General features: G+C 37.9%; 1 protein-coding gene across 1 annotated transcript in view; it reads left to right on the top strand.

Annotated features, from left to right (window-relative positions):
• Positions 1-13,401, top strand: part of TCF4 (transcription factor 4) — a 324,640-nt gene that overhangs the window by 162,202 nt on the left and 149,037 nt on the right. Inside the window, 1 exon segment of the mRNA XM_038402319.2 lies at positions 6,662-6,726. Coding sequence (XP_038258247.1) covers positions 6,662-6,726 — 65 coding nt within the window.

Here is a 13,401-nt window from a genome sequence, read left to right as displayed (position 1 = left end):
GTAACCTAGTAATTCATGTGGAGTAGCCCTTGGCTACTTTTAGCCTGGTCCTTGGGATATGCAAGAAATAGACTTGGCTATTTAAGAATAAAATCAAGATCAATGAGTTGAATTAGTGATGAAATGTCAGTTTAACTATGAATTTCCTTGCTTTAGGTTGTTTGTCATTTCCTTAATGTTATTTTAGTGTAGGTTTTTAGGATTTAATTTCCTTTATATTTTGATGGTACTGTTTAAAAAAAATATAATCTCCCCTTGCATTGGCATCGTAAGGTCTCTAGGAACCATTACTGTTTACTGCACGTCAATGTAAGTGCAGAAAGCCTTTTTCATTTAAAACAAAAGAAAACAAAGTGTGCTTCCACTAATATTGTGCCACAATTCTGGCAAATTTTAACTGGGTTTGATGCCATTAAAATTATTGGGATTACTACTTCCCTTGATTTTATATCTAGTTCATGGGCCCTTCTTTAGATCTGATTCAGTGTCACGTATCGTTGTTTTGTATTGCACAAATTTAGCTTAAAATTTGCAGGATTTTTCTTATTGTCAGTACTTCACTTGTAATACAAAAAATGAAACAGCTCATTGACATGATACTTCCATTACCATTGGATATGATTGTAGTATAAATTATACTATGCAAAACCCTATTGAAATAAATTGGATATTGTGCATTATGCATTCTAGTCATAAAAATATGAGAGAAACATAGATAACCCCAAATCCTGTGCCCAGCCGGACTAACTGGGTTGGATGTCTTCCTGCAGGCAGAAGGAAGAAGAATTATACCTCTGCCCAGGCTTCAGAACACTATGGTATATCTATGCTGGAGCAGGGAGCAAGCCTCCTGGCCTGGGTAAATATACTTGGCTAGCTAGGCTCAGGTGAACATGCTAAAAATAGCTGTGTAGATGTTGAGGTTGTGGCTTGAGCTCTCAAGCTCACCCAGTTGCTGAGGTCTGAGCTCGGGTGGGTAGCCCAAACTATGGCTCAAGCTGCAACATCTGTACTGATATTTTTAGCCCACTAGATTGAGCTGAGCTAGCAGTAGTCTGTCTATCCAGGCTTGGAGGCTCACTCACAGCTGCAGTTTAGATGTACCCAACTAGATCATTTTGCATTTGCTCGATGGTGGAGAATAGCTATTGAATCTGTTTGGCAGCAAATCCTCCTACTCTGCCCTCTGTCCCTGCACAGGACTAGTCTCCAGTATACACAATGGATGTGCATACCTGTTCTGGCTCCTGGACTCCTGCAATGCACTGCATCCTTTCCACCATTCTAAAATATAATGAGCAGCAGGATAAGAAAGCCAAAACAGTATGAAAAGTAGCGGTTGCACAAAAAGAATAGCAACTGTTCAAACATGAAAGGGGTTGGTTGAATTCCCTCCCCTGGCATATAATGAGGGGTGGGGTTCTGTTTTTGCTTTCTTAGCGGGAAAAGATGTCAAGGCTGAGAACTTGTATTTTAAATTTAGTCTGATTATAAATTAAAATTACTCAAATTTTCAATCTCTAATAAACAAAATCAAAATGAAAAATCTGACAGACTGAAACACTGCTCTTGTAAACTATTATGCAGTGTTGCTTGTGCTGTCCGATAGGTGCTGCATTCCAGCCCAGTGGTGGCTGCACATTAGTGGTGAGTTAAATGATTCTTGATGCCTATGTATATAAGGGTCATTCCTGCATTTCCTGTGCACCGAAACTCCAACAGACATCAGGGAAGTGTAGAAGTATATGGGGAATATAGACTCAGATGAAAAGTCACATGATCCTAATGATGGTGTAAATTAAACCTTATTATTTGTATATTAATAACATTGCACATTGTTCATTGTATATTGACTAAATATGAAACTATATATAAAGTTGAGAAAAGAAGTTTTCCATTATGAACCCCTCTTGAGTTGCTGATAACTTTCTCCAAAATATACTTTAGATTTGACATTTATCATGCTTCGTGATTTTTCCCTCTCCTTAATTTGTCATTCTCCTTGGGTGGATCAATCAGCCCATCCTTGAGATGTTCTTGAGACATCCTTTCTCCCATGGCTGGTGAATGCAGAACTCAGGAAGAGGAGACAAAAATAAGATTCCAAAAAATGTGAGAAAATACATGATGATGAAATAATAAGTGGGTCTGAACCAAAACCCCAGACCTGAATAGCCCCAAATTCTGAGCTGTTCAAATTCCAACTGAACTCAAATCATATTTTTTTAACTGGCCGTCTCTTTGTCATGGACTAAAGAAAAACCAAAATTTAAACATGAAATCTCAGAGTGTTGGAAATCTGGATCTCAATTTTACTGCTTGAGCTCATCTCTAGAAAAATCTGTCAGACATGAAATCAACATAAACATTGAACTCAAATCATCTATAACAATAGCTGCACTTCCTTTTTCCTTAGCAGATGGAAAGAGTTGCCTCCTGCCTCCTTATTCTGCATACTAAAGACAAGGTGCCCTATCTCTCAGGGCAAAGGAAAATATAGTGGAGAATTAGATGACTTGCATTTATGCTTTGGAAGTTGCTTAAATTTTCTACTTAATTTGATTAATATTTCAAAGTGCACCATGGAGAGGCAAGTGGCTTCTTTATTGATTGATTGTCAATCCTATGCTGCTCTCTTTCTTACAGTAAAACTAAAATGCTAGCAAATGTAGCTTAAGCAATCATTTAGTTCAGTTTAGATAAGCAATATTTTTGTTTCTTGTGGGTGTTTATAGAGTATAAAACTGCAGAATCAATGTGTTTGTCAGAAAAGAGGAGCTGCATGTTGTTCGTTCTTTGTTTATAGTTAGTTTGATTGGCATACATTGTGTCAATTAATTGAAAAGAGTTTTTTTTTAAATTACTTCTATTAATAATAAAGATGCTTTCTATACATTATTTTAAGGACACGGCATGCATCAAAGTTATTTAAGACTCTAATAAAGGTCAACTACATCAATGAAGCTTTGATTCAATTGTCAGAACATAAAGCCACATAAGGATATATCTTTTGTTACATGTGCTCAGTGCTAGAAACAGTTGGCACATTTTAACATTTGGTCCTCTAGGTAGAAAAATTAATCAAATGTCTGACAAGATATTTTCTTGGTCTCTATTTCAAGCGCCCCCCCAAATCCCCCCTTTGCTTACAGCACATATTACTAACGGGTACTTTTAGTTTTTAAATTATGGACATCAGTACTCCATGCAGTAAAAGACTTGAGCGATTAATGCTACCCTTATGCCTCTTTTGAGTAGTTTTAGCCATGGGGCTTGGCACTGCCACCATTGTCTTTGTGCCAAAAAATATCCGCAGCGGCTGCCGCATTCTAGTACGAGAGGGTTGTCTCGAAAATTCCGCAGTGAATGCGTCGGGTTTCAACATCACTGTAGACTCTTTTTTAAACCTCTCTTTTTTTTTTTTTTTGTAAATAATCTTTAGCTTTGACAAACCTTAGTTAGAAAACACCTACTGTTGTTTTAGGGTGACGAAAAACGATACACAGTGTACAGTAAATGGAGAAATTCAGGAGAAGCTTTTGTATTTGTGAGCACGAATAGTTACTTTAAGAGCCTCCTCTAGCATATTATCAGCACTCTTGCAAATTTTATTATCTGAAACAAATGTGCCAATGAATTTTAAGCAGAAAATCAACATCAAGACTGTAGCTAATTTTAAATGGACAATTTATACAAAAGATATTTTGCCTACAAAATGAAGTGTCATTACAAAAAAATGTTAATTTCATAATTACAATTGATTGTGAATGTGTATGTGTGTGTGTGTGTGTACATATATATATATATATATATATATATATATATATATATATATATATATATATATATATAAAATTTTTTTAAATGGTTTCTTGATTTTCTCAAAAATTGTGGTTTTGTTCTTAATAGAAAAGCAGATTTCTAGCTGTATTTGGGAACAAAAAAAAAGATGTAATAAAGTTAAGGGCTTACACTGTCAGAATTAAATGTTTTCACTTATGATCTCCAAAGCTAATTTTTGGTGGTAAAAGTGGATGCTACAGATGAAATCTTTACAAGGAGCATAATCCTTTTAAAAAAAAAAAAAGAAAAAAAAAGTCAATCTCCTGCTGGCTGCTGTGCTGCTTTGGTACCTCACAGACTTCGACAGAGTCCTGGACGAGTGCCCATTGATGTCATGGAAACACTCAAATTACTGAGAATGATTCATGTCTATGCTGTTCTCTTATCCTCCCCCACACAAATAGAAGTAGATTTTTAACCCTGACAACTTGTAATTTGCAGTGGGTTTATTTTTATATCTGGATAAATATTTTTTAACAACTGAAATTAAGATGAGGCAGCTTGTATCTGATATGATAGTAAAGAAGACGACTGATACCCATGCAACAAATGAGAATTACTTTCAGAGTTTCTTGTGTTGTGGCTTGTACTTAGCTTACACACACAGACACACCACCACCACCATCCCTTTTCAATCCTTAGCATTTCTTGTTTGTACTGACTTTCTGACTTTAAAACAAGTAGCCTTATTGGGGTGTTGTGAAGTAACATACATAACTCCAAACACATACCAGCAAGACGTTTTGTTTTTAGATCTCGGCACTAACCCCAGGATTCAAGATTAGAATTTGATTGTCATTTCAATATTGTGTCGTTTTTTTTTTCTATTGAGACTTCCTCTGCACCGAATCTGTGGGGGTAACAAAATAGATATTTCATTCCTTTTTTATTACCACACAGAAGTCCTGTTGGAAGTTACTAAATATATACAAACAAATTCTGCATATTGTTGGTTAATTTTTTTGAAGTAATGAGTTTATTTAAACAACAACCCACAACAATTCTTAATTTGCTATACAAAAAGTTTTTATGCTTTTGTTTTTCACTCCAGGGACTAAGAAAGAATAGAATATGATTACTTTATCCAAAACATCTCTTAGAGGCCAGACCTCATTAATAATATTTCTCAAAGGAGATCAAGAGATATAGTAGCTTTATATATTAAAATAAAAACAGCTGACAAAATGGGATAAAGTATGTTTAGGATAATTTTAAGAACCATTAAAACTTACTGCATACATTTTCAGTGTAATAATCTGACACAACATAGGTATTATCTCTATAAAAATCAGACTATACTAGAAAAACTGCTAAATTATGTCTTGTTCAATTGACTGAAAGTTAGATTTAGTCATATTTTAGACTGCCATTCAACACTTCAAGTCACTTCAAGAAACACAATTTTGTCATCTTAGTCCACTTGCTCTTTTTTTTCCAACACAAAATGCCAACAAAACGACAAGCTTTGCTTCGTCCATGGATATGTTTGTTATTACTACAGCGTGACGTTTCCAAATAAAGTAGCGTTTTTGTCAAGAAAATGTTTTGTAATGAATGTGTCCTTGGTAGTGATACTGAATAAATGATTCACTTTGAATTGGTAATGTAGAGTGTATAGCCAGTTATTACAATTTATTATAGATTTGATTGGGAAACAATCTGAACCTTAGATCTGCATTCCCAAGTGTTGATAAGAGTTGCATGTGTAACATCTGGTCCTTAGTAGCAAGAATTGTATGTGGCATTTTATATGTTCCTATCTGTAATAAGAGCTTCAGAATTATCAACAGTGCCCTTAGTGATCTTTGATTTGTTCTTGTACATTTTGTCTGACAATCATCCTACCATCCCCTTGTCATTATCCTCACCAACTCACCTTTTTGCTAGTATGTTTTGTACCAACCTTCCTGATTGTTCTTTGTTCCGCTTGCACATGGTTTAGTGCCATCCAGCTACGACTTAGCATTCTGCAGCAACTGTCTCTTTCCTGATTGATTTTGTTCTAGACCAGTCTTTCAATTTATAAAGGATCTTTATTTTACTTTTAAATATGGCATACCTGTAGCCAGTGCTATAGCTCGGCTATTGGATCTGTGTTTTAAAGGCCTACTGAAAAAAAATTAGGTACTTAGGGTTGGCATAAAGGCTTGGCAGTCACTGGGCCGCTGTTCAAGTCCCAGCACTGCTGGTGCAGTCGGAACTTTGGTGGAGAATGGCAAATTTCCAACCAAATTTCTCTTTCCCAGGTGTAAATTCCATCATCACATTGATCATGAGGGAATTTACTCTTGGGAAAGAGAGTAAAAAGCAGAATCCTGAACAGTTTCTTTGTTGAGTTCGCCATCTGGAGAGCCTATGATTGATTAGCTCTGCCCTCACCAGTGAGTGTCAGTCTAATCAATGGGAATTACTAAGCGGGGGTCACGCTATAGGTAGCCTGCTTGCTGTGTAAATAAATAAAAAAAACAATTGTTCAGCTTATGAGAGAGAGATGGGGAACAAAAAAAGGGGGTACCACTGATGAAGGGGTAAGAAATCTATTTGTTTCTATAGAGAAATGGTAGAATCCCTTTAAATTACAATTTTAGGAAGTGTGTGGAACAGTATGGCTAAGAATAGGAGGTGTATTTCCACATTATCATGCCCAAAATAAAGTGTTAATCCCTTTCTATTGCCTACGTACAGTATGTGGTCAGAAGTGCCTGTTTTACTTATGTAAACACCGATATGAATATGTAGGTTAATTTCATATGAAATATGGAGAGAAGATATATACATTTTGTAACATTTACACACCTATTTCTTTTTTTATTGACAGGTAAAACTGAAAGGGGGTCATATTCATCATATGGAAGAGACTCAAATTTACAGGGTTGCCACCAGGTAAGTGATAATCTATGCAGTGGAAAGGTAGTGATAAATATCCTGATAAATTAGCTTTGTTTTGTAAGGTTGATTATCCGTTTTAGAGCTTGTCTTCATGATACACAAAACTGTTTGCAAACAGGTATTTCTCAAAACTAATCTTTATCTGCAAATGTGTGTAATTCAACTTCTGTCTGAGCTGTTTTAGTGGAGATACAGTTACTGGTTTCTACTAGTATTTAAGTCAACCTACTGGTATCTCTTAGGCCATTGTCAACTATTGATTACTGTCCTTTGAAACGATGTTGTTCTGTTTCAGCATAACAGTTCCTTCCTAATGGCACAATTTAAGACATTATAAAAGTGGAAACACACTGCAGAGCATGTGTCAAACCCTGGTTTTGGATGGCTATTGCAATAAATTATAGTTTTCACAGAGTCTGTATGATGTTGTGTGAAAACAGGGTTGTACTGAGGGATAAAAATGTCTGTGAAAATATGATTTGTTGTCCCTTTTTGTTTCTGAATTGTTTTTGGCTGGAAGTCAAGGCCAGCAGGCTAACAGCAAAGCCGTCTCAAGGGAAGCATGCGTGAGCTAGAAAAATAAGAGTAGTTTAATTAAATAATAAAATGCCAGTGTAATACAAAGGTATAGCATGTGTGTGTTTGTGCTTCTGTGCACTCTGCATTTGCATACTTTTAACTCTCCAGAGAGAGTCTGAGTCTAAAAATACTATAAATAGCCAAAAGTCTAAGCTTTGTTTCAAGACAATTGATTTTTTAAAAAGATGCTTTCTTTTTAATTTCAGTAGCAGTATTAATCACATGTTTAAATTCATTTTGTTTTCTGAACAGTGCTAAGCTTCCTTTCCCCTTTATAAGTGCACTAGTTTCTTACTTTGGAAAAGTATTGAAAGAAGTTAATAACCCTTTTTAAAATTCAAAGCTTTATACTTTTTAATTCTGCCACACACACAAAAAGTGTCTTATTTTCCTAATGGAAAGGGGAATACTTGCTCCCTTCATTCCCTTCATATGGCCATGTTCTTTAATAATTCTTTAATAATACAGGTTTCAGAGTAGCCTCCGTGTTAGTCTGTATCCCAAAAAAGAAAAGGAATACTTGTGGCACCTTAGAGACTAACAAATTTATTTGAGCATAAACTTTCGTGAGCTACAGCTCACTTCATCAGATGCATGCAGTGGAAAATACAGTGGGGAGATTTTATATACACAGAGAACATGAAACAATGGGTGTTACCATACACACTGTAACGAGAGTGATCAGGTAAGGTGAGCTGTTACCAGCAGGAGAGAAGAAGGGGGGCACCTTTTGTAGTGATAATCAAGGTAGGCCATTTCCAGCAGTTGACAAGAACGTCTGAGGAACAGTGGGGGGGAGGGGGGAAATAAACATAGGGAAATAGTTTTACTTTGTGAAATGACACATCCACTCCCAGTCCTTATTCAAGCCTAATTTAATGTTGTCCAGTTTGCAAATTAATTCCAATTCAGCAGTCTCTCGCTGGAGTCTGTTTCTGAAATTTTTTTGTTGAAGAATTGCGACTTTTAGGTCTGTAATTGAGTGACCAGAGAGATTGTAGTGTTCGCTGACTGGTTTTTGAATGTTATAATTCTTGACGTCTGATTTGTGTCCATTTATTCTTGTCCGTTTTGGCCAAGGTACATGGCAGAGGGGCATTGCTGGCACGTAATGGCATATATCACATTGGTAGATGTGCAGGTGAACAAGCCTCTGATAGTGTGGCTGATCTGATTAGGCCCTATGATGGTGTCCCCTGAATAGTGGACACAGTTGGCAACGGGCTTTGTTGGATAGGTTCTTGGGTAGTGTTTTTGTTGTGTGGTGTGTGGTTTCTGGTCAGTATTTGCTTCAGGTTGGGGGGCTGTCTGTAAGCAAGGACTGGCCTGTCTCACAAGATCTGTGATGGGTCGTCCTTCAAGATAGGTTGTTGATCCTTGATGATGCGTTGGAGAGGTTTTAGTTGGGGGCTGAAGGTGATGGCTAGTGGCATTCTGTTATTTTCTTTGTTGGGCCTGTCCTGTAGTAGCTAACTTCTGGGTGCTCTTCTGGCTCTGTCAATCTGTTTTTTCACTTCAGCAGGTGGGTATTGTAGTTGTAAGAATGCTTGATAGAGATCTTGTAGGTGTTTGTCTCTGTCTGAGGGGTTGGAGAAACTGCGGTTGTATCGTAGAGCTTGGCTGTAGACGATGGATCGTGTGGTGTGGTCTGGATGAATGATGGAGGCATGTAGGTAAGTATAGTGGTCAGTAGGTTTCTGGTATAGGATGGTGTTTATGTGACCATCGCTTATTAGCACTGTAGTGTCCAAAAGTGGATTTCTTGTGTGGACTGGTCCAGGCTGAGGTTGATGGTGGGATGGAAATTGTTGAAATCATGGTGGAATTCCTCAAGGGCTTCTTTTCCATGGGTCCAGATGATAAAGATGTCATCAATGTAGCGCAAATAGAGTAGGGGCATTAGGGGACGAGAACTAAGGAAGTATTGTTCCCAGTCAGCCATAAAAATGTTGGCATACTGTGGGGCCATGCGGGTACCCATTGCAGTGCCCCTGATTTGAAGGTATACATTGTCCCCAAATGTGAAATAGTTATGGCTGAAGACAAAGTCACAAAGTTCAGCCACCAGGTTTGCGATGACATTATCGGGGATACTGTTCCTGACGGCTTGTAGTCCATCTTTGTGTGGAATGTTGGTGTAGAGGGCTTCTACATCCATAGTAGCCAGGACGGTGTTTTCTGGAAGATCACCAATGGATTGTAGTTTCCTCAGGAAGTCAGTGGTGTCTCTAAGATAGCTGGGACTGCTGGGAGTGTAGGGCCTGAGGAGGGAGTCTACATAGCCAGACAACCCTGCTGTCAGGGTGCCAATGCCTGAGATGATGGGGCTTCCAGGATTTCCAGGTTTATGGATCTTGGGTAGTAGATAGAATACCCCTGGTTGGGGTTCCAGGGGTGTGTCTATGCAGATTTGTTCTTGTGCTTTTCCAGGGAGTTTCTTGAGCAGATGGTGTTGTTTCTTTTGGTAACCCTCAGTGGGATCAGAGGGTAATGGCTTGTAGAATGTGGTTTTGGAGAGCTGCCTAGCAGCCTCTTGTTCATATTCCAACCTATTCATGATGACGACAGCACCTCCTTTGTCAGCCTTTTTGATTATGATGTCAGCGTTGTTTCTGAGGCTGTGGATGGCATTGTGTTCTGCAAGGCTGTGATTATGGGGCAAGTAATGCTGCTTTTCCACAGTTTCAGCCTGTGCAAGTCGGCAGAAGCACTCTATGTAGAAGTCCAGTCTGTTGTTTCGACCTTCAGGAGGAGTCCACCCAGAATCTTTCTTTTTGTAGTGTTGGTAAGAAGGTCTCTGTGGGTTAGTATGCTGTTCAAAGGTGTGTTTATTTCCTCGGCTTACTGTTCCTCACACGTTCTTGTCAACTGCTGGAAATGGCCCACCTTGTTTATCACTACAAAAGGTATTTGTCTTTTTTTTTTTTTCTTCTTCTTCTTCTTCTCTCCTGCTGGCAATAGCTCACCTTACCTGATCACTCTCGTTACAGTGTGTATGGTAACACCCATTGTTTCATGTTCTCTATGTATCTAAACTCTCCACACTGTATATTCCACTGCATGCATCCGATGAAGTGAGCTGTAGCTCACGAAAGCTTATGCTCAAATAAATTTGTTATTGCCACAAGTGCCACAAGTACTCCTTTTCTTTTTAATAACATAGGGAAACAATATATTTTAAATTAAAGAAAAACATGTTTAATTTATTATAGAAAAAGGTAAACAGCCCCAGTAATGAAATAGAATTTTGCCTTCAAAGTGCACACAGGTATCTTTACTATATGTTGTAAAGCTGACATTCTGCTCCCTTCCCTACATCTGTTAGTGATTTCAAGTTTTGACTCTCCAGCATACTCAGATATGCCATCAGCTCCATCTAGTTCTGCAGCTAAAGATTTATTGAGATGAGACCAACTGTGGTTGGGTCAGGGACTGAGTACCGCACATGTTATAGAGCGCAGTTCATCCCAGTTTATTTGGAAAGAATGCCACAGGAAAGAAATTTGCAGCCATTCCAGTGCAATGGAAATATCGTTGGAATGTGAGTGCAAATGTTCAGTGCAGATAGCTTGGGCAACGAGCCTCTCAGTGCTATGTCTAGTGTAAAGCTTTCAATTCCTGTAGAAGGTCTGTTCCGAGGTATCTTGTTTCGGAGGGCTAAGGCAGAGGTCATTAGAATTTTGGGGAGAAGGAGACTGACAACATGCTTCCATTTTGTAGATGGTGATTGAACAGGCTATTTTCAGTGGTGGCCCCCTTTGTTGGCCAATGAGACGATAGTCTTGTTTATCCCTGCTTCTGTTCTTACTGATACGAATTGACATGATTCCTTACAGCTATCAAGATTTCCTCTGCTGAGTAAGAGACCTCTTCAGTTGTGAAATCATCATTCGTATTGGTTGAGTCTGTCAATGCTTTATGCACAAAATAGCGTATACTGGGCTTAACTGGAAAGGGATAATTGGGGAATACTTTTTTTCTTGTTTAAAGCAAAACTATAACATTTTAAATACTACACGGAGCAGACAGAAAGACTAGGGATTCTTCCTAGTACATGTTTACCAATCCAGCCATGAACATATATGCATATTTATACACTTACCTGCAAATACCTATTTGATATGCACACTACTATAGACATTAAAAATCTGAGCCTTAATGTATTTGAAATAAATTACAGAATTATTGAAGTTCTCACAATAAGTAGATAAATGCAGAAAATTTTAGGGTAAAACTTGTAATTCCATCTTTATCTCAATTGAAACAACTATACTAGTTCTATATTCGTTTTAGGATCCAGGTCAGTATAGTCCTTCTTCTTTTAAAATCCCTTCATGGTTAGACCTGGTCTGTTTCTATTACCAGCCCACATCCCTGCACTCATTTACCACTGACCTGATCACAGAGCTTTCTCTGTCCATATTGTCTTATTACTCTTGGTGCAAGAGTCGTCTTCTTCGCAGCCCTAGCCACCTAGAATTACCTTCCTGTTTCTTTCCTTCTCACTAACTCTCTCTATCATTTCTACTCTCATCTGAAAATATACCTTTTTTCCTTTGATTATATTTTTAAATTTCTCTTTCACTCTGTTATTATTGAGCTCTATCTCACAGTACTTATAGTAATGTGAGAAATATTTTAGGGATCTAGAAAGACACAATACCAAAAAAAGTTTTGCTATGTCTTAGTCTTCCTTGATACCCTGTATGAAGAGTTGTGCTGCAATCCCTATATTCACTGAAGTGATTTAAGGATGACTGATGAGCACAGATCTGTATATTCTTGAATCTGGAACCAAGAGGGCCAGCCTCAGAAACTTTGCCAGAAGCTGGTGCGTATATCATTACTTACACTATGGTCCTGCCTAGGGGGCCCAGCTGAGATGCTCCATTGTGCCAGATATAGTACAAACACACAGTAAGAGCCTGTCCCTGCCCTGAAGAGTTTACAATGTAAATAGACAAAGAGTGGGGGGAAAGGATGTATTATTAGCTCTATTTGATAGATGAAGCATGGTATGCATGACAAATGGGAATGAGGATATGGAGGTAGATATTACCATATCTGAGGTAGAAGCGAAACTCAAACAGCTTAATGGGACTAAATTGGGGGGCCCAGATAATTTTCATCCAAGAATATTAAAGGACTTGGCACCTGAAATTGCAAGCCCATTAGCAAGAATTTTTAATGAATCTGTAAACTCAGGAGTAGTACCGAATGAATGGAGAATTGCTAATATAGTTTCTATGTTTAAGAAAGGAAAAAAAAGTGATCCGGTAACTACAGGCCAGTTAGTTTGACATCTGTAGTATGCAAGGTCCTAGAAAAAATTTTGAAGGAGAAATTAGTTAAGGACATTGAAGTCAATGGTAAATGGGACAAAATACAACATGGTTTTACAAAAGGTAGATCGTGCCAAACCAACTTAATCTCCTTTTTTGAAAAAGTAACAGATTTTTTAGATAAAGGAAATGCAGTGGATCTAATTTCCTAGATTTCAGTAAGGTATTTGATACCGTGCCACATGGGGAATTATTAGTTAAATTGGAGAAGATGGGGATCAATATGAACATCAAAAGGTGGATAAGGAATTGGTTAAAGGGGAGACTGCAACGGGTCCTACTGAAAGGCGAACTGTCAGGTTGGAGGGAGGTTACCAGTGGAGTTCCTCAGGGATCGGTTTTGGGACCAATCTTATTTAATCTTTTTATTACTGACCTTGGCACAAAAAGTGGGAGTGTGCTAATAAAGTTTGCAGATGATACAAAGCTGGGAGGTATTGCCAATTCAGAGAAGGATCGGGATATTATACAGGAGGATCTGGATGACCTTGTAAACCGGAGTAATAGTAATAGGATGAAATTTAATAGTGAGAAGTGTAAGGTTATGCATTTAGGGATTAATAACAAGAATTTTAGTTATAAGTTGGGGACGCATCAATTAGAAGTAACGGAAGAGGAGAAGGACCTTGGAGTCATAGGATGACTATGAGCTGCCAATGTGATATGGCTGTGAAAAAAGCTAATGCGGTTTTGGGATGCATCAGGAGAGGCATTTCCAGTAGGGATAAGGAGGTTTTAGTACCATTAT

This window comes from Dermochelys coriacea, chromosome 5 (assembly GCF_009764565.3).
Source record: "Dermochelys coriacea isolate rDerCor1 chromosome 5, rDerCor1.pri.v4, whole genome shotgun sequence".
In the NCBI taxonomy this organism is placed as follows: Eukaryota; Metazoa; Chordata; order Testudines; family Dermochelyidae; genus Dermochelys; species Dermochelys coriacea.
The sequence above is the reverse complement of the archived record's forward strand: the minus strand, read 5'-3'. Positions and strand labels throughout refer to the sequence as shown.